The 20049-nt window shown below is 41.7% G+C and overlaps 5 protein-coding genes and 1 pseudogene across 8 annotated transcripts; 2 read left to right on the forward strand and 4 right to left on the reverse strand.

Moving 5' to 3' along the window:
• Positions 1-207: 207 nt before the first annotated feature.
• LOC129588138 (uncharacterized) lies at positions 208-3006 on the reverse strand. 2 transcript variants are annotated; one of them, XM_055482242.1, is made up of 8 exons: positions 2858-3006; positions 2425-2755; positions 2002-2247; positions 1766-1907; positions 1082-1146; positions 915-1011; positions 677-831; positions 208-570 (listed from the first exon to the last, which is right to left on the reverse strand). In XM_055482242.1, exons 1-8 carry the CDS (start codon positions 2875-2877, stop codon positions 451-453), a joined length of 1176 nt encoding a protein of 391 aa, XP_055338217.1. In that variant the 5' UTR covers positions 2878-3006; the 3' UTR covers positions 208-450. The 2 variants fall into 2 exon arrangements, with proteins under 2 accessions (XP_055338217.1, XP_055338218.1); XM_055482243.1 differs by having other exon boundaries at positions 2841-2967.
• Positions 3007-3241: 235 nt separating this feature from the next.
• LOC129588154 (uncharacterized) lies at positions 3242-5675 on the reverse strand. Its single transcript, XM_055482277.1, has 4 exons — positions 5125-5675; positions 4623-4901; positions 4294-4505; positions 3242-4040 (listed from the first exon to the last, which is right to left on the reverse strand). Exons 1-4 carry the CDS (start codon positions 5459-5461, stop codon positions 3660-3662), a joined length of 1209 nt encoding a protein of 402 aa, XP_055338252.1. The 5' UTR covers positions 5462-5675; the 3' UTR covers positions 3242-3659.
• A 327-nt stretch (positions 5676-6002) lies between these two features.
• Positions 6003-9464, forward strand: LOC129588075 (carcinine transporter-like). 2 transcript variants are annotated; one of them, XM_055482119.1, is made up of 6 exons: positions 6003-6162; positions 6337-6529; positions 6607-7344; positions 7534-8065; positions 8395-8583; positions 8827-9464. In XM_055482119.1, exons 2-6 carry the CDS (start codon positions 6410-6412, stop codon positions 9066-9068), a joined length of 1821 nt encoding a protein of 606 aa, XP_055338094.1. In that variant the 5' UTR covers positions 6003-6162; positions 6337-6409; the 3' UTR covers positions 9069-9464. The 2 variants fall into 2 exon arrangements, with proteins under 2 accessions (XP_055338094.1, XP_055338093.1); XM_055482118.1 differs by having other exon boundaries at positions 6003-6529.
• Positions 9142-13478, reverse strand: LOC129588076 (WD repeat, SAM and U-box domain-containing protein 1-like). 2 transcript variants are annotated; one of them, XM_055482120.1, is made up of 9 exons: positions 13250-13478; positions 12711-12738; positions 11617-11899; positions 11036-11260; positions 10851-10943; positions 10663-10772; positions 9980-10160; positions 9568-9893; positions 9142-9430 (listed from the first exon to the last, which is right to left on the reverse strand). In XM_055482120.1, exons 3-9 carry the CDS (start codon positions 11862-11864, stop codon positions 9264-9266), a joined length of 1350 nt encoding a protein of 449 aa, XP_055338095.1. In that variant the 5' UTR covers positions 11865-11899; positions 12711-12738; positions 13250-13478; the 3' UTR covers positions 9142-9263. The 2 variants fall into 2 exon arrangements, with proteins under 2 accessions (XP_055338095.1, XP_055338096.1); XM_055482121.1 differs by lacking the exons at positions 12711-12738; positions 13250-13478 and adding an exon at positions 12068-12523.
• A 296-nt stretch (positions 13479-13774) lies between these two features.
• On the forward strand, positions 13775-16622 carry LOC129588078 (oxygen-dependent coproporphyrinogen-III oxidase-like). The gene is made up of 13 exons (XM_055482124.1): positions 13775-14066; positions 14298-14348; positions 14494-14568; positions 14752-14861; positions 14944-14952; positions 15027-15093; positions 15148-15273; positions 15452-15563; positions 15814-15893; positions 16046-16152; positions 16229-16245; positions 16330-16415; positions 16507-16622. Exons 1-13 carry the CDS (start codon positions 14013-14015, stop codon positions 16609-16611), a joined length of 999 nt encoding a protein of 332 aa, XP_055338099.1. The 5' UTR covers positions 13775-14012; the 3' UTR covers positions 16612-16622.
• Positions 16623-16856: 234 nt separating this feature from the next.
• On the reverse strand, positions 16857-18253 carry LOC129588079 (uncharacterized; annotated as a pseudogene).
• Positions 18254-20049: the final 1796 nt, after the last annotated feature.

Raw genomic sequence — 20049 nt, forward strand, 5'->3', positions numbered from 1 at the left:
GTAGCTTTTGAAACCAATATCATTACCTATATTTTGATTACTAAATATTTCCATTCAGCTTATTTTCAGCTTACCAATTTTTCATATAGATGAGTGACAATTACCGGTAATTACGGTGCTTAAACGATGTTGATGGCTACGAGTACATGCTTGAAAATCAAAATGCCAGAACTGCGGAAATACAGTAATTCGTACGTTATACCGCTATATCTTTCTCGTACCGCTAAAAAGTATCGTATTTACTGACAAGATGAGCAAATAAAAAATCAACCAAGCTTTCAATCTGTGCAGGGTTCACAAATCACAATCCAGCTGGGCATTCTTGCAAACTCTGTTAAGCAGAATATCTATGGTAGATCTCACGAGTCAGCGATATCATTATCCACAAATAGACATCCAGAAATTTCCTGGACAAAGCGCACCGCCTAAATTCAGATGCTACTGCTCATTCTACATGAAGCCTCTCTTTTTCTTTGCCGGTGGCTTTTTAGTTGACTCGGATGGGGGTTTCGAGGTTTCTGCAGGCGTCTGTGCTGCAGCAGAAGTGCGAGATGATGCCCGGCGAGGAGCCTAAACCCACACGCAATACAATGAGATCGCGTAACACGAACCAGTTTATTTTTTTTTCAATTCCTTCTACAGATATTAGCATTACAGGGCATTTAATCAGTTTTACCGGTATCGGCTTGATGCCTTCCTCGACTTCGACAGCAATCTCTTCAGTACTATTTTTAACCGGAGCCGGTAGCTTTTTTGGGCTGGATTTCGGAGATGGGAGTTTGGTTTTTCCGGGAGACTCAGATTTCTTCCGTTTTGTATCTTCCGTGGCGGCTAAACAACGTAAAAACGTGGCAAAGCGACGAGAATCGAAAAATAAATTCAGAGATATTATAAGAGCCACTTTTTAAATGCACCTGAATTCCCTCTGGGATTTTTTAATCGCGCTGAAACGAGCGTTTCATATAATTTGACTACGCCAGCATCAGTCGCACAGTCGGCGAAACTGTCCATCTGCATAAGAAAAAAGACAAATAAAATTCAACTGACTACTTTCTGCTTTTCAAAAGTTCCGGCTTCTCACCTTCGTACTACTTATACGCGCCAGCTCGAACTGTGTGAGATCAAACGGTACAGATGTAATGGTTCCTGCAAAATAAGTAATAGTGTATCGCAAAAATTTAGTAATGCACTCTAATAAGTTTGCTGGGAATATCGTAACTGCAGTAATCAACTCGAAAAGTTCATGACGTTGGCTCGATAAAGCGCTTAACTTTATGAATACCCACGACACCACTAGTACCTAGCTCGTATCTCACAGTCAAGATGCTTTCTCGACAAAAAAAACATTTATAATCAAATCTGATTACAAGCCAACACGAATGTATTGGTCAGTTTGAAACTTTAATTACAGATATGCAAAAATAAAATTTCCAAAGGCTTTTTTCCAAGGAAATAACATAAAGCAATATCTACATTATTGTACATCAGAGACGAACTTTGTCAAGAATTATTTTTTAGTGCCACACAATCTGGTTTACACACACAATCTGGTTCGGTCTTTAAACCGAAACCGAAACATTAATCTAAAACATTAACCGAAACATTAACCGAAGCATTAATCTAAAGCAGATATCGTAAAGTACAGTATACGATTTCTGTAGCATAGCGCACAACACTGTGGAACAAAGTGCTATGACGGTATAAAAATTTAAAAGAGTAAAACATGGCTTACAGCGCATGCAGGAGCATTCTACTTTATACATACCGCGGGATGGTTTAGCGCCTTGAAACTTATAATCCTCAATTTCTTTGTCCTTATTGTGTAAAATCTCGACCAAATCTTTCGAAGCATCAACAGAGTAAGCGGCCATCATTATTAGAGGCTGAACAACGTGTGCGAAGTGCAACTGTAAAAATAATCCGCAGAGTAGCTACAAATTCACACCCAATCGCTAAACTGAAAAATGAATGCACGCGTTACGAGCACATGTCAAGAATTACCTGGACGCCAGCACTGTTTGCGAGACTGTTGGCAGAAGTGCATTTAAAATCAAAATCAAACGCTATGGATCCGCCGAGTAGCATTCGAAATCCGATGTTCGCTTTTGTGGGTTGTTGTGACGATGAACGGGACTTGTTGTGACCATCCAACATAAATCGCCAGCGTGCGCTGCTTTTCCCGGACACGGCATCTGATAGATGCCTGATCAGCAGATCTTCCTCCATTTCCAGTCCAGGATTGTATTCCTAACAATCAATTTCAATTTTTTTACCATCGCGGAGCCTCCTCTTGCAAGCCTGGGCAAATACTGATGTCTCACACGCACTTCATCAGACATGATGATACACCATGTATTTCTCACATAAATCTTCTCGGAGTAGCCAAGCGCAATTTAGTGCAATACAACGCCGCAAATTTCTCACCTCAACGCTTTCCGTGACGGCGGATAAGGATGGCTCGTGCTGGTACCACGAGTTTCCATTGCTTAAATCAACGGCGAAAAAATAAAAACCAGACTCCAACGCCTCGTCGTCTTCTTGCGTAGAAGGAAAATAGATTTTCATCCAAAAGGACTGACTTTTCAAATCGGACAAGGAGCCAGATTTCGAAAAAAAATCCCCCAAAGTCTTCGTTTTGCCAGTGAAAATGGTGCAATGTTGAACGTGAAACGGAGACGACTCGAACTGGCGCTCTTCAGTTAATCCCATTTTTGAAAAATAACTGAACTCCGTTAAGATACGACTTCTACCCTTTCTGAAATTAAGACGAAATTCAAAAGGAGAATTTCATTTCTTGCTTTGGTAGAAAGTGAGAAATCATCAAGAGACCCAGAACTTACGTTACTGACACACGTACTTGAGGTAGTCACTGGTCATAACATAAAATGCAGCAGACTGCTAGACAGTCAAAACTACCATACGAGTACCGTGCGAGCGGCACCATGAAAGACAAATATTCGTGAATGAATCATTCATAACATCGCCACCCTGAATGAACGGCGTACGCAAGAAGTCTGGAAAATGCTCAGACTGGCAACATGCCAGCTCCCAGGTCTGTAATGCAAGGTAAATCATTCGACATCCTGGGTGGTCGCAAGATTCACACCGTTTTTGGTTTTCATCAGCTGGTTACTTACTGGTTTATTCTGATGGCTAAGCAACAAGCACTCAAATTTTTTGCAGTTTTCTAGACTACGAAGTGTTATTCAACTCTTTCGAAAGAAAAGAAATTGTAGCCGGTTTAGTTTATACTCAACAGAGCTACAGGAGTACAGGTAACGGTAACACTGTACATATAGGTCAGCCATAAAGCACACTTGGAGAACAAAAAAACCCGCACGTCGTTCGATAGATAATTCCAAGAATTAATTATTACTTATGGCAAAAAAATAAAAACATGAAATCCCATTTTAAAAAGGATAACAATAAACCATCACGGACCATCGTGAAAATCAAGATTTGCAGTGACTCATCTCGGTCGAAATGTCAATATGCAACCAAGATGCATCCCACGGAAAGAATTATTAGAGAAAAAAAGCGAGACCATTTCCAAACGGATTTGTATCCAAATTCGAAAACCTCTATTATAATACAAAAATCTGGGGGATGAAATATACAGTTTCTTCGTACATAACTAGCCCGTCAAAGGAATGACCATCTTAACCGGGCATCAGATTCTGCGCATCGTCACTTTCGTCATAATCTTCACCAATGGTATTCCACGCCGACTGCCGTAATGCCATGCGCTCTTCAACCAAAAGGGCGCCAAGATCTTGCAATCCATTCTTAGTGTCAACGTGCAGCTCTACTTCCAGAACATCCGACATATCCGTAGCTCGTAGAAACGCTGTCCGCTCCACAACCAGATCGCGAAACCATTTGATCGATGTTTCACAGGATACATTATCGGGTAGAATACCGATACCACCCAGGCCGATTACGGTACTGAAATAAGGCTCTTCGAGAAACTTTTGATGTAATCGCCGTACATTCTGTGCGTTCCCGACGGACAATTCTTTCCCGAGATCTACTAGCCGCACCTATAACGGGAGAAAGCGCAAACTGACCACTCAGATCAGCATAGGATTTTCCATGGAGTTAGCTGTCCATGACATGGCTTGTCGCACTCGCCTTAGCCTTTTGAAAGTTACCGCACATAAGTCCGTAATACAGCCCCAATAGTAATTATTAATAAATCCGTGCCTCTGTACCATGAAATACAGCAGCCGCTATCATACTCGTATCAAAGATACGAAACTGTTAATGAGTTGCAACCTTGCCAGAAACAATTACCTTCAGATTATTTTGTCCCGAATGTGTAATTTCAGTTCCTAACGGCACCCCTCTAAACCAACTGTACTTTCCCCGGAAGTTGTGCCTAATGGCCAGAAATGCATCTACGACATCGGCCATAGACGGATACATGAGATACTGCGGTCCACCATTCTGATAAAACGCCGTCATGTTGGAAATCAGCGTGTCCAAACCAACAGGAAAAACTTGATCTGAAAAAATTGTGTATAGGTTGTAATACGTTGGTACCACCTCCGCCAGTCGGTATTTCAAATGTGGACAGTCTAGTTATACACAACGACAGTAACTGCCAGCCAGTATATATTTACCGGGAAATCTCAGTGGTGCCTCTCCGGGAATACTTCCCACTGGCAAACGATTCAGCACCCAAATGGACAAACGCGTCAAGGAGACCGCTTCCTGGATACGCACTACAGCACAGTCTCCGATGTCCAGTACATTCCGCGTCGACAGCTGAGTGAATCCCAAACAGACGTCCAAACCCGTCTTTTCGTCGTGGGCTCGCGCTGGATGCTTGTACCGGCATGCCGCTCCCAAGTGACATGAACGCTTCAGCAAAGTGCTCTTACACACTCCACGGTCGACTTCTGAAATTACACAACATTTCTACTGTTACAAAAAAAAACAGTACATACTAGGAATTTCGCCCGATATGATATTTTTCGTTAAATTTGACAAAACTCGCAAAAGTGCAACACCAACAACTATGCACAGCAGTGCAGGCATAATACCGTATCAGCAATCCTTAGAATTTAATCCTTTTTTACAGTTCCGAAAATGTAATCAGACTAGCAGACTTTATCACCTTACCAACCGATTTGTCGATGTTTAACTTCTGGTCCGTTGTACTCCCCTTGGCAGCATCCGTTACATTGTGTTTCCAGAAGTGGAAATCAGCTTCGTGCAGAGTGCTCAGCTCGCTTGCGCTTTTTTGCACTGAATCGGTCTTGAGCTCCTTGACATCGTGGCTGGCACTGGAAACACCAAACAGCGTCGCTTCCTCTCGACCTTTCGCCAAAATGGCAGATTTTTGACCGGTTTTTTTGGGAACATCTTCTTTCGTCGCTGACTGTTGGTTTGCCTCGAATGTGAAGTACTGCGACATCGCAGACTTTGGAGTGGATCTCTTCCATCTTTGTCCACTCATCGTTCGGTGTGGACTGTAGTGAGGATAAACTGAAATTATTCTAACGACTTCAATTCGATCTAAAGTAACTCATCACACAGTGATGCAGGTGGTCCGCTATAAGGACATTTTTAAACCGAAAAAAATTCCAGAAGATTTATTGTAGTAATCGCAACAACTTGCCGACAACCATAGTCAACAATCTTTCAAAGACAAAAGACTGAAAAGAGTTTTAAATTTTAATTTCGTCGTTCACGGCGTGACGCATGCTTTTTTAATTTTTCAGGCACAGGAAAAATATTGCGCGAGAGCGCACCAAAGTGCGCCGATGCACAGCCCTAGATGTGTCTATTGTGCAAGAAATGGCGCCATCTCTATCAAGCACAGAAAGCCCTGAAGGAGCGACGCGCATTTACGACGCGGTGCACGTGATTAACATGGTCAAATAGCACGAAAAAGTCACATGGTCATAGCTCTGGTAGTGAAATACTTATTTAAATCGAGCGGCCGGAAGCTGACAGCCCGAACTGGATTCACATTTTCGGGCCAGGCTCAACGTGATCAAATAATCAAATTTACTTTTATTGACATAGAAGATGGGATTCCACAGGCTCGCTGCTGAGCCTGCGCGTTTCTTCTGATATCTCTCACTCAAGGTGTCAATGTTCATGCGCCTATTTGAAATACTTACACCCTTCCAGTTTTCCTCTTTTATTTCTCCTGTGAGTTGAAATTGTCAGTCGCTAGTTCGGTTTTACATCCTGAACACATGCATTCCTTAAGGGACCTCGCGCTTGGAGATTTAACGATAATATTGCGTGTTGGTTACACTTTCTGTTGATGTTTTGAAGTCCAGTGAAGATATCTCACGAATGAAACTAATGGGGTTGCTGTAGTTCACATCGTCATTTACGTCTTCAGCACAACGAAATCTGTGCTACGACGGGAGTGTTTGTGGTGACGGTGAGGATGGATAAAACAGATGACTATCTGCGGGTGATAGGCTCATTCGGTAAATATCAGCGAATTGTGGTTATTCTTATCATTCTTCCTGCTATTCTTCCGTCCGCCTTCCATTCCTTCAATCAGGTATGGTTGGATTTTTTTGTAATTTTGTTGGTAAGCCTAGTACTTAAGTAGGTTTTTTTTATTTTGCGTTTCTTCAGATGTTCCTTACTGCCGTCCCCGAAGATTATTGGTGCAAAATCCATCCGGATATCGAAGCTTATAATCTGTCCCAAACACAGATTGCCCTGTTACTTCCTAAGGACAATGATTCCCGGGACAATAAGTCCCACAGTAAATGTGAAATGTGGGACATTGATTACGCTGCTGTGATAAATTTCTCGTCTTTTGTCAGCGTCCTGGAGAATTTTGACAGTATTAGTGATAAAACGAAAACCCGTTGCCGATACGGTTACCAGTACAGTTCTGAAACATATACGAATACTATCGCCACCGATTGGGATTTGGTGTGTGATAAAGGCTTTTACCCCACACTGGCCATGGTGCTGCTGTCGGTGGGAGAAGTGGTGGGAACTCCGATTTTCGGCTATCTGTCCGACCAGATCGGGCGGAAACCGTCGTATTTGATCTGCTTCTTCGTGCAGTTGGTATTTGGTGTGGCGACGGCATTTGCTCCGGATTTTATTACCTTTTGCATTTTTCGCGTGGTGGTCGGCGGAACGTACGGCGCCATTTACAGTCTTCCCTTTATTCTGGGACTGGAGATTGTCGGGCCCGATCACCGGGCGACGGTCTCGGTGTTGACGTCTGTCACGTACAGCATCGGGAATATGTTGTTGGCGGGGATTGCCTATCTGGTGCGCGACTGGAAGCATCTTGCCTTATTGACGTCCGCTCCCCTCGTGATTATTGGCATTTCTTGGTGCTTTGTGCCGGAGGTATTTAAACACAAATGACGTTATTCAGTACTATAATTGTGCTGCCCGGTTTTATTTATTAATTAATTCACACTGAGCAGCAACCATTTGCAATAACAGTGGGTATAAATTGCAATCTAGTATTTAAATGGGGTTATTATTTGATATAATATTTAGCAGAATCTGAAGCGGATCGCTTTTTTCACGTAGAGTCCGCGATGGCTGTTGGCCAAAGGCCGTGTAGACGAAGCCAAAGATTTCTTCCGTCGCGCCTCAAAGCTCAACGGTGTGGAGCTGGAACCGCATTTCCTGGACGATTTGACCGGTGCCAGTAAGAAGCCACTGAAACTCAGAACGGCTGACACCGGGAAACGGCACACGTTTATTGATCTCTTTCGAACGCCCAATTTACGCAAAAATACCCTACTGTTGACATTCGTGAACTTCGGCAATTTGGCAGTCTACACGGGTTTAAGCTATTATGCGCCGACTTTATCGCCCATTCCACATCTGAGTTTCTTCCTTTTGGGATTAGTGGAATTACCCGGTTATCTTTTTGTGCAGTTTACGGCCGACAGATACGGAAGACGATTGCCGCAGATCAGCTGCATGATTATTGGCGGGATCGCTTGTATCCTTGCCGTGGCGGTGCCGGATAGTGCCTACCACATGTACATCGCATTCTGTTTGACGGGGAAATTGCTCATAAATATTTCATACCTGATTGCTGAACTGATGGAAGGTAAGGGTACTCTTTATCTTCAAGTCATCACTTTGTTTAAAATTATCTTAATCTGGTTATAGCCTGAAAGAACTCTTACGCATGTCGCGGTGGCTCTTTGCAGTTTGCACTTTGATCAGGGTCTTTTAATGAATTTTTCTCGAATGCTTTCCTCTTTTCATTGTCTTCAGTTCGAATGGTTTTCATTGAACTTTTGATGGTGGCATGACGAGCTTGAATTTAGCTTCGTAATCGCGATCGTAGTATGGACCGGGACGTTTTTGTGTTAGTTTACGTAATATATTGATGGCTTGTCGTCGGCGGAGAGTGTATGCTATTGATTTTTACAGGCGAGCTGATCCCAACTGTGATCCGCAGCGAAGGAAGTGCATTTACTGAGATTGTGGCCTCGGCTTTGACCACGTGCGTCCCCATTATCGTTTATCTTGGCTACAATTATCTCGCGCTGCCTTTGATCATTTTCGGTGTGTTGGCTTGCGTTGCCGGGATCTGTGCCTTCTTTCTTCCGGAAACGTTCGGTAGGTTGTGGTAGAAGCCTGTTGTGCCAGCTTTATTTGCTTATGCGATGTTGAACTATGAAAATATCCTATTGAGTGTACTGTGTGTGCGTTCATAGTCATTTTCTGAACATTTGTAGCTGGTATTTGAGATTCTGCCGCATGTATGTAAACAGTAATGGGACATTTCCTATTCACTTTGCAGCAGCGCTGCAACTTCTGTCAGCCGGTGTTATTGTCGTATTATTTGTCATGTGATTATAGATGCGGATCTTCCTGAAACGATTTTGGATGGTGAGAACCTTGGGAAGAATTACACCTTTCGGCAGCGTTTCAACCTGTTTCCTCAGAAGCGTAAACGGTTACCTGAACACCATGGCGCTGTGAATTCACTTAATGCGGTGTACAATAAAGCCGGTGGGAGAAAAGGTCGTGATAGCCAAGACTTGAAGTGTCCAGTCGAAAACGAAGCGTTAACTGCCAGTTGTTGCTCAACGCATACGTAATTGGAGAGGATTTGACTTCGACTTCGGTCGATGCCTGCTCTCGGAATTTGTGATATAGGTGCCCGATCGGCAATAAGATTTGGTGTTTTTATTTAACATTCTGGTCCCCTTTTCTTGAGATCTGTTAGTTGTTCCTTTGTACATAAGTATACGAAATTTTCCTTTTGTTGTAACCATTCGATTTCTTAAAAATTTTCATGCACAAGATGATTTTCTAGTTACATGCCATCTGTCAATCAGTAATTTCAGGTTGACATTTGGTATAAACAATTGTGAAGACAGAATAGTGTTGGTTGTTGGACTGGTTGAGTTTCCTTTCTTGAACCAAGCTTCCAGTGCAGTCTTTTCGTAAGAAATTCCGTCTAAAGAAAAAGTCGAATGTTTTAAAATTAAAAAGTGGGAAATCTATAAGAGAAACGTATCGTCCTGTGCTCTCAAATAGGATGCTCTGGATGACGATCGCAAAATCCATTCTAAATCTACTGAAATTAGAAATTACCCAAAGCGATTACTGGATCCCTCATGATCTCATTCGTAACTGGGCATAGGAACTCGCTGGGAGCATTATCATCGTCCAGAAATTCCAGTTGAATTTTGTTGTCATTGACAGCTTGAGTGATCGTGACTGGCGGCTCCACGTCGGCGGCCGCTCCTGTATTTGTCGATATACGCCAAAACCCCACAATTCCACCCGAAAATCCGGCCATCATGAACTGATCGTTAGATGAGAAACAACAGCTGCGCACGTACTTCGTTAATGGTCCAACACGTTTCAGAGCGACAGCTTTCACCGGATCCCAAACAAATAGGGTTCGATCGGATGAGCTGCAAGTCCGGAAATAGAGATGATAGTGCATATATGGCACATGGTATCATTTACCACGTAACCGAGAAAGGTGACAAAACCGTACCAGCTAATGAGCAATTTTGTTTGATTAGCAAAACGGACGGAACAGATATCGCCGGAATGACCTTTCAGGTGGCAGTTCCCAGGAGAAATTGCAAGCTTCATATTTCCGTTTGGTAGTTCAATCAAATGCCATAGTTTGACTGTGTTGTCGTATCCGCCACTTGCTACATGCAGGGCAGTACCTGCAATTAACGAGGGAAAAACATTTCATTTTCAAATCATTTACAGCGTGATTACAGATATGCAGCTTTTAAAGTTTTTTAAATAATCGATTACATCTTGTTTTGCAGCAACGAGAGAAAAATCTGTAAGGGACTTGTAAGTTACACAAACGTCATAATTCTGAATGTTTGTTTTAGTGTTTCCATAAACCGATTCAGAAAATTGAAAATTTTGTTGTATCTGTACATTGCATATTTTTATGCCAAGGTGTGTATTGTAATTGAGCATTACTCGTCGGTGCCGGCACCGATTTTGCGAAACTTTTGTAGCAACTAAGGTAAATCAATGCTTGCAATGTTAAAATGGTGCTGTTAGCGGATATCAAGAATTATTTTTGAAACGGTACTGACTGTGCTTATGGTTAGTTAAATGTACATTGTAAAATACATTGTGTACCATTATTTTAATTCATGTTACTGCAAGACACCGTACGTACAGCCTGCAGTTTTAATTGTAACTTACTTCCATTCGGACTATTTAATTTGTACGGGGCAATATCCATGCATGTGCATCCCAAATCGTGCGCATCCCGTTGGATATATATCGCTTGATCTTTGTTGCGATCCCATATCCTACAAAACATTCGTGTCGTCAAATCGCTGCGTGAAATTGATGCGTGACTAAACAATAATACATTTTTTGCAACTGACCGGATGTCGCCTGCCATACCTCCAGACAAAATAAACGCGCTGTCGTGGGTAAAGCACAAACACGTCACGCTGGCTTCGTGACCTTCGTACACTCTGCTCACACCAAAAAACATACAGCACTGGTTAATAATTATTCGCTCGTTAACTCTTTAGAAAACACGCAGCTATTCAAATCTTTTTCGCACTTTTGTAGTTGTAGGCCGGCGGTTTTGTCGAACGCCCAAAGAGCCACGCAATCATTGTCGCCGCCTGCCGCTATGTAGCGCGAATCTGGAGATATCCTGCACGTGCGCGCAGCGGATATAGTATTCGACGGCAGATTCACTTGCCCGATTTTCTTCCCCGTTGTGGTATTCCACACCATTATTACACCATCCGAAGAACACTCCACCAGGAACGTCCCAAACGAACTGAAATCACTTGTGGTTATTAAACGGTTTTTTCGTAAGCGGCATGCATTTCTAATAATCTGCCCTACATGTCCGCATAAGACTTATATATGCATCCATGTTTAGCAATATGATTTCGTAAACGATTTCAGTTAACTAGCCATCCGTATTTGTATCTGGTGTTTCTGCTGCATTTTTACAAATATTCGTAAGTATTCGTTGTATAAGAAAAGTGCGCCAGAAACTTATGGACACTGTAGTACGGTTTACGCACAGATAAATATTATCCAGCTCCAGCTGTCAATGCTTTTATCATGAATGTGCGATATAATCCCAAAGGAAATCAGAGGTGCTTGCAATGCATTGTGCGAATTTACCTGAAGTGTAAGCACTGTACATGGTAAATATGATCCGCGATTGGTGAAAAAGGCACTTCATGGAGTTCGATGTTTTGTTCGTCTTTTTGGTTGATCCTCCAAATGCGAATGGTCTTATCGGCTGAACCCGAGGCCACCATATTTCCGGTCCAGACCACCGATAAAACATCGTTCCGGTGCGCCGTGAAACTGCTGATGACCTTCACGTTCAGCACGTTTTCCGTTGATCCATTCATGTGTCCATTCATTGTCTCCGGTTATGGATGGCGATGTTGCAGATAAACTAATGCAGACATTTGCTTATTTTATGAAGATTCATAATAGCGTTAGCGCAGCTCTTCTAAAATTTAAAGCGCGAGCGACTGACGCAATTCAACGGCAATCTAATTTTCGGATAATGCTGTGGTATATGCAGTGCGTATTATTCCAGCTGTTGTACTGTAATACAAACTGCGGAAGTTATAAGATGAGGAAAGTCGATTGTTAGGCAAATTCCTGTCAGGAACATAATCCGTATCAACATGAGCATGTGCCACTGGCAGCGGCCTGAATGGTGGAAGCAGGAAAAGAAGCGGAAGCTGAATGGATACTTATTGGCTAAGCAGTCAGTCAACGTTCATTTACGTCACTGATGGGAGTTTTTCCCGCAGCATCGTTTCGCATCCGAAAGAAGCTGCAGCGATTATCATGTCAGCGCTGTGGCGGCGCATGTGCTCCGGTGTGGAGATGTTAATCAGCTCCAACTGTTCCTACTCTAATATGTGGAATGCGGAGCGCGGACCAGCACATCGACCGAGCATTCCGCATCGATTGTAAGCTTACAGAGTTGTAATATAGACATACAGTTTCGGTGACGTGGAAAGTCGCAAAAACGATCAAACAACGTTGCAGCGGCGTATTTAAGCGTTTTCTACGGTAGCGCTACTTGGCTAGCTGCTTATGATTTTGTAAGGTGATGCGTTTCATGGTTAAAAAAGAGTGCAGTGACTACAGCCTTACAACCTTCCTGTCGTTCTGCAAAATGTCGATGAGTATACGTCAGCCGCGTATATTCCAGATTATCAGTACGAAAATTCGTTTTACTATTTTCTCACCACAAGTAGCGTCGAAAAGCTTCCTTATCTGCAAGATTAGAAAGTAGTTTAAAAAGGCAGCATCATCAGTTTTGCGATACTATGAAAGTCCAGTTTCCTAACCATAAGCCGAAGTACTATCGATAGAAGTACACCATCATTGCAAATTAATCAAGCTTCCAATTCTTCGATTCAGCATCACCATTATATTGTAAGCAAAAAAGTCCTGCAGATCTAGGACCCTCAATACATTTCAAAGAATGTTTCATATTAAACGTAATTCTGAAGTGTTCCCAAGCAGATCGTTTGGCACCTGACGATTTCAGTAGAGTACCTTTCCTGATACTGCTAGATGGCCCAGCGATGACCTTTTATACTTAAGCTTAGTACAATTAATGCAAAACACTCGGCCAATTTTTTGTTGCTTCTGTTTGTAAGACAAGTTCACGTAACCAAAAACCCATGCTATTTAGCCACAAAAAGCGCATGAAGGTTCTTTGATACAACTACCGCGAAAAAGTTTGGATGGCTGATACCGCGAAAAAGTTTGGATGACTGACCATGATCACTGGACACAGCTGCGTATACCGGACCATGACGTGACGCTTCTCGTTTGACTACCGCAAAAATAAATTAAATCAACACACAATTCCAGATGATTTTGATCGTTCAAACAACACAAACCCAGCACTCATAAAATTTTTATTGGATCTATTACACCGTGGTTGTTTCAAACGAAAAATGGATTATACTCTGTACACCCACCTTTCCAGTACCGACTGCTTGCTATAACGACACTTTTATTTTGTATTGTACTGATAGATGAACTGGAGTCCTCATGTAATAATTTTGCATACTTTTCAGTGTCGAGATATTTTTATCTTGTACAACCCGTGGTCAAGATTTCACGATAACTACTGCGTGACCTTTGTCCTCCAGTCTGCTGGGCCGAGCAAAAGTATGCCGACATTAGATTCATGGCGGAAACGTCTGCTAACACGAGTGCATACAAAGAGCAGTACAGTATTTCAAACAAATTCAGCTAATGCAAGTAGCAAAGCGTTCGATACCATGCATGGCAAGTACAGTAGTTCATTTCTTTAAAACATGTAACTAAATGACTGAATTTTCCACTACTTTTTTAGGTGCAACTACATAAAAATGAGTGCCTGATAACAAGATAACAAGCGGTTAATAAGTTATGCGTAACAAGCGGTTAATAAGTTCTATGCTACCAAAATATTGGACGGAAAACCTTTAAGAGCTGAATAAACCCTGCCCGAAGACAGTGAAAGGTGCAACCGAAAGCGAAATCTATATGAAATGGATTCTGAGTTTATGGCCGTTCCAATAACATCGAGAGAAAATCTCTCAGTCGTAAGTTAATTTTGGAACTGTTTAATTTCTGAACATCGAACGACAGAGAAAACGGGTTGTACATATTGGTACTGGTCACGCATTTATTCTGCATAATACAAGTAGGTGCAAATGTAGTTCGGTAACGCGTACGTGTAATGTTAATTATAGTCTATGCAAAGGTATAATAAGCGTATTTAAGACTGATAGAACCTTGAAATTTGTGTTACCTACTGTAATCGTTGTCAATAGGAGAATCCGCCGATAAAATGCCGTATGGAAATATTCATTATGAGGATCCAGGTATTAGACATAATCACTGTCTTACTTGTGTGTGGCACAATATTCCGCTAGAGCATTTGAATTAACAACGTGAATTACCTGTTATTATGAATATTCTAGTTGAGCCGCAAATTGTTAAATTATGCGCTAATAGAGTATTTTCCAGCAATCCTTTTGCCATGCCTTGGAGGCTTTTGAACCTACTGCTAAATTTTTGGTAGACCGATGGGAAAGACCGGAAGTAAGCGTTTTGAATTCTAGATATGAGGAATGACATGACAATAATTTCTACTTCGAATAAGCAGATGCTCGTCAGACATTTGCTCAGTTTCGTAAATACTGTTCGTTTGATAGGAATAAGCTAATTTCGAATTTGTCGTACAGTACAGATGTAAATAAACAGGAATGGGAGCTTTTCTTATAGGGCGGTGGAGGAATATCGTGTGTTTTGCAAGACGGATTGGTGTTTGAGAAAGCAGGAGTAAACATATCGGTGGTTCACGGCGTTTTGCCAAAGGAAGCGGTAGCGCAAATGTACAATATAAACAGCAGATTGATTTAAAAACCTGCCATAACATTCTTATCATAAATCTAAAAACATGTTTTGGTTTTATAGGCGTTCGAGGTAAAATGGATCACATCGAATGATACTTTTAACTTGATGTGTTGAGAAATGATAAATGCTCGATGACAATACAGGGGAAAGCTCCTGACATCCGATCAGCTCAGCTTCTTTGCTACAGGAATCAGTTCAGTTGTTCATCCGGTAGGAAAATAATTAAACATACGATAACAAAATAATCATTGTTTGGGTTTTTAGAAGAATCCACACGTGCCAACCATTCATTTTAATTATCGCTATTTTGAAGTAATTGACCCTAGCGGCTCAGTCCAGGCATGGTTTGGCGGCGGAACCGACTTGACGCCGTATTATCTGGATGAAGAGGTGATATTTGCAGAACAACAAAACGTGATTTCTGTTGTGCAATACTACGATTTGCGAACAATGTAGTCGTAAATAATGTCTACATAATAATTATGGCGCTGTACCTTTTTAAAAGTAATACGTAGAGCCGAAATATCTGTATAACACCAGCATTCAGGATGATTTTTGTCTATTGCAGGATTGCCGGCATTTCCATTTGCAGCTGAAACAAGCGTGCAATCCGTTCGGTGCCGATAAGTACAATAAATTCAAAGAGTGGTGTGACAATTATTTTGTCATATCGCATCGAGGTTAGTGAGCACTCTTCCATTTCGCGTAACAGCAAACGTTTTGTGAAATCATATTTGCCAAAACGTATGAAATATAAACGGTATAACTACGGTAATCTACAGATATGTTGATAGACCTTTGCTATTGTTGTTACCTGTTTTGTAATGCGGTCTTATGTCATTGTAAAAAGATCATATACTTGTTTACGTTTTGTGAAGAGCCATAAAAAGTTTCATAAGAATGCCTAATACCGAAAAGTATTTATATTAGGTGAGCGTCGCGGTGTCGGTGGCATATTCTTTGACGATCTAGAAGAGCCGACCTTGGAAAATTCCTTCAAATTTATTCAGGTGCAAATCGTGCAGTAATTATCTTTTACCATAAATAACTTTTGTATTGTACTTAATTAATTACGGGCGCAAATGCTGTGCACTTGAAGATAATATCGTTTCATTTTGCACCATTCTTAAACAATGAAAGCCTATTGAGAATGTAATTGCAGAGCTGTGCAAACGCCGTTATACCTTCTTACGTACCAATAGTCACAAAAAACAAGGATAAGCCATACGATACACCAGAGCGAAACTGGCAGTTACTGCGACGAGGACGGTACAAAAGCGCTTTAGTTCATGTTGATCGATTCGACGAGCAATAACAAAACTTATTATGTGCTTTTCGTTTACAGATATGTGGAATTTAACTGTACGATGCCGCAGGATGCTCAGTCTATTACCAAAACAAATCCATAAACTTATTGTAATTTTCGGAATAATTGCCTCGTTATAGTGTTGTATGATCGAGGCACGAAGTTTGGACTATTTACTCCTGGCGCACGATACGAAAGCATTTTAATGTCACTGCCGCTCTTAGCCGTAAGTGCAATAAATGCAATTAATATGAGATCACCTAATTTACTACCGGCTGCAAAAGTTTATGAGGCGTTTAACTATTCTGCTTTAACAGAAATGGGAATACTGCCATTCACCGTCGCCTGGATCCAGAGAAAATGATTTACTTCAAGTTCTGAAGAATCCCAGAAATTGGTTGTTGGATGAAGAATGCAAATAAGATTCATTTTTCACCCTAATTGTTTCTTAGGATAATTCTTACTGTATTGCTGGTGTGTTTCCGTATTTTTTATAGAAGCACAGTACTTAATTAGTGAATTTAACATTCCTGTTACGAATTACAGTGTGCTAGTAGTGTTCGTAAGTAAAAGCTTGAATATTAGGCTCGCAAGGAACATGCGATTTTTATGTAGAATGAAACCGACAGAAGTACCGTTAGGGAGCATTTTGTTAGTGAGGATTTTATTCACACCGAGAATTCTCTTTATAGCTCTCAACAACAACAGTAAAATATGTATACAACCAGATACATATGTGGAGGTACATATTTTACCACACACAATACGAATTATGATTTCGTACTATACGATACTATGTATTTCGATAGAGCTGAATTGCATTGCCATGTATTATGATCCAATGGAAAATGATAGTAGAGCTTTTCCATGGGCAGACAACCCTAAATAATATAATGCAATCACAACTTCAATTATGACTAGATCCTCTGATTAATCTATGACCTCCAACGTTTAGAAGGGTGTTGGAAAAACAGCTTCTCGTCGCCATAATGCGATCCAAAAACCGGACTACGCGACACCAACTGTCCGATAATTTCCGTCGCATCGCTATTTTTGGTGGGACTGACTGCCAGGGTGAACAGTACTGAATTCTCGGGAATTGTGGTTAATTGCATGCGCACATCCTGAGCACTGTTGGCGTCCCATCCCAAATCGCCGTTGGGCAGATAGGTAATTCTGTACGGCGCTCGCACAGCTTCCGATACATTCATTCCGTTTGCGTCAACGGAAGCCGCTTCGTAAAACGGCAAATTGAGGGTGGATTCCGGCCGGTCATCCGGGCCGCCGGGCAGGTTTTTCGTGGCGGCGCTTATCACAAAAAATTACTGCAAAGCGCGCGCAGTTGGATCGGCAGTTTGCGGCTCGTCAATGAAATTGGATATGGGACGTGCGAAGAAATTGGTGTTCGTCCCTTGTCCATCTGTGTTATTCAGTGCAAAAAAATTCTGTGATTTTTGGCCATCAACCAAAATCTTCACGGCGATGGCGGGGACGATATTCTGCGGATCGTATTTGGCCACAGAAAAGCGTATCAGACCGATTCCGCCCGTGTGAAATAAACCCGTGTAAGTTGAATTAGGAAAGATTACCAACTCCACTTTGGCCACCATTCCGTAGGTGTGAACCAGTTTCTTACGACCCGGTGGTAATTCATCGGAACTGTGAAAAAACACCACCTGAAGGTAGCTCTGGTTGAAGAGACGTATAGAATCCGCCAGACTGGGATTGTTGGTCGGCAGTGGTGCCGGACTGTTTGGGGAACTTTCAATCTGCGTCCACAGAATATTCTGCTTGTCCTGAGCAGACGTCTGGACGTAATCGTCCGGGAGAAGTGCAGTGGTCAGCGTTAAAATTGCTGCCACAGTAGACAGAAATGTATAAGAACACGGAAATTCCATTTTACGTCTTCTACAACTAAGTGTCTTCTACATGACTGCACTCGATCATTGTTAATACAGCTTCTTCCTTTAAATACTGCCTGTGCAGCTTTCAGCTGCGAAGAACAATGGGGAATTTTTCTTAAAAAGCAACGCCATTCAGCCGAAATATGCCTAGATGTTTGCCCTACGGTTATACTCCTTTATATACCAGCACATCATACCAAAATTCGCAGCCGTGTGGATAGCGCTAACAAAAAAAACAGGTCTTCATTGTCATAGATCGGCACTATTGGGTGCTGCAATTGAAATTGACTACTTCGAAGTACTCGTACTACAGTGACAGAGATTACACTAAATGCGCTTTCTGGTAACTTAATTGTTGGATAACTTATGATCATGCTTCATAGCTCGAAACCATGAGTCGCCGATTTACATAGCAGCATAAATATCATACGAGTACAGTACGCACTGTAAATTACTTACCTGGTGTAATGTTATTTTTTTCGCATTGTATCATGTTGCAATTTAAGGACCGTGTCGAACCATAAAAAATGACTCAAGTGTTACTTATCTAAATCTGTAAGAACAATAATACAAATGGAGCGCCCAAGTGCGCATCTTCGACTAACAAACGTAAGCTTTATTAACAATTGAAATGAAAATGCTCACTTTTCAGCTTTCAGTCCGACTGTACAGTCCATATGAAAAACCAAATTACGCATAAAAATTAACAAAATCTAAAGAAACACTTCTCCTATAGGATCTTCACCAGAAACGCCGGCATTCCGCAGCATCTGTTCGAAAGTTATTGGTTGTGCGGAAAACGTATCATAATTTTTCGGGCAATACTGATTAGTTTGGCAAAGAACACCGATCATTTACATGGCTACTGCAAAACTTGGTCCCAAAATTTTGCATATGTGCTTATAAACCATATTATCGCGTTTTCCATTCCTGATTTTCATGCTACAGTAAGCAGCTATGGCCAGTTACGGCTGGGCATAGACTTGTTGATAGCATACATAATTCCCACGATATTAAATTTAGGGAATACAGTAGTAACTAATCTTGCATTACGGTTGCTTACCGCGTAGCAGAGCCGCAACCTTCGAAAGAAATATCAGCCGCAACTGTACCTTCGAAGAAGCTTGTCGATTAAGCGCACAATATACTCGTAGATACAAAAGCCATGTTTACCCAGTAAGCGCTATGGCAAAGTTCGCTGTAAACTGCCGCACTTTAGCCACGCCCCAGCTTTTAGCCCCGCCCCAACGCGTTAGACCAATTACTCCATTCCAGCCGGGTTACATAAAGTACAGGGAGTGCTATATACGTACAAGTATCGGTCGCGCTAGCGCGCGACCAGTTGTGTTCGAGGTATGGAAGAAAGAAAGAAATTACAAAATGTACACACTTCGCACAGCAATAAAACAGATTTTGAGAAATATTTTAAATGTAAAGCCTCAGCGAGGCCAGCTAAGAAATATTTTAAACATGTAGAAATGCTGACAGCTTTCAAGCTTACCGGTTGAATTCGACCAGTTTTATAAAAATTGTCATCACCTCGTAATTTTTCTTTTTGTTGTCTTTTTCACGCTTTTTATGTAACTTTATATTGCCGATCTAGCCAACTCAAGACTTCAATTTTTTGGTACGAGTACGACGGATGTAAATGGAAACTTAACAGAATTAACGAAAACTTGTGGGAAACAATTAATAGTTGCTCAAGTGTCAAGGTGACCTCGCAGGACTCATCTTTAGCTTCTAGTTGTAAGATTTTCAGCCACTCAGTCAAGCTTTTCAGTATAAAATAAAGGTGACTGCTATGCGCCCCGACAAACCGGGCGCATGGAATTTAGCTATGCGCCCCGATGTCCGGGCGCACAGAATTTGGCTTTGCGCCCCGAATTTCCGGGCGCAGAAATATCGCTGATTTGCTGTTTTTCCGAAGGTTTTCTGTTTTATTTGGTTTCTTTTATT

The sequence above is a fragment of the Paramacrobiotus metropolitanus genome, unplaced genomic scaffold (genome assembly GCF_019649055.1).
Source record: "Paramacrobiotus metropolitanus isolate TYO unplaced genomic scaffold, Prichtersi_v1.0 Parri_scaffold0000028, whole genome shotgun sequence".
NCBI lineage: Eukaryota > Metazoa > Tardigrada > Eutardigrada > Parachela > Macrobiotidae > Paramacrobiotus > Paramacrobiotus metropolitanus.

Coding starts and splice junctions, on each gene's coding strand:
- LOC129588138 (XM_055482242.1), bottom strand. CDS start 2,877: ATGACCAGTGACTACCTCAA. Junction 2,248..2,424: donor CCGTCACGGAAAGCGTTGAG/GTGAGAAATTTG, acceptor ATTGATTGTTAG/GAATACAATCCTGGACTGGA. Junction 832..914: donor AAATCCCAGAGGGAATTCAG/GTGCATTTAAAA, acceptor TACGTTGTTTAG/CCGCCACGGAAGATACAAAA.
- LOC129588154 (XM_055482277.1), bottom strand. CDS start 5,461: ATGAGTGGACAAAGATGGAAGAGATCCACTCCAAAGTCTGCGATGTCG. Junction 4,902..5,124: donor AAACATCGACAAATCGGTTG/GTAAGGTGATAA, acceptor GTGTAATTTCAG/AAGTCGACCGTGGAGTGTGT. Junction 4,041..4,293: donor CGGGACAAAATAATCTGAAG/GTAATTGTTTCT, acceptor CTCCCGTTATAG/GTGCGGCTAGTAGATCTCGG.
- LOC129588075 (XM_055482118.1), top strand. CDS start 6,410: ATGGATAAAACAGATGACTATCTGCGGGTGATAGGCTCATTCGGTAAA. Junction 6,530..6,606: donor CCTTCCATTCCTTCAATCAG/GTATGGTTGGAT, acceptor GCGTTTCTTCAG/ATGTTCCTTACTGCCGTCCC. Junction 7,345..7,533: donor CTTGGTGCTTTGTGCCGGAG/GTATTTAAACAC, acceptor TTTTTCACGTAG/AGTCCGCGATGGCTGTTGGC.
- LOC129588076 (XM_055482120.1), bottom strand. CDS start 11,864: ATGAATGGACACATGAATGGATCAACGGAAAACGTGCTGAACGTGAAG. Junction 10,944..11,035: donor GCCGGCCTACAACTACAAAA/GTGCGAAAAAGA, acceptor TGGTGTGAGCAG/AGTGTACGAAGGTCACGAAG. Junction 9,894..9,979: donor ACAAAATTGCTCATTAGCTG/GTACGGTTTTGT, acceptor CCGGACTTGCAG/CTCATCCGATCGAACCCTAT.
- LOC129588078 (XM_055482124.1), top strand. CDS start 14,013: ATGGATTCTGAGTTTATGGCCGTTCCAATAACATCGAGAGAAAATCTC. Junction 14,067..14,297: donor CGAGAGAAAATCTCTCAGTC/GTAAGTTAATTT, acceptor CGTTGTCAATAG/GAGAATCCGCCGATAAAATG. Junction 15,094..15,147: donor TCAGTTCAGTTGTTCATCCG/GTAGGAAAATAA, acceptor TTGGGTTTTTAG/AAGAATCCACACGTGCCAAC.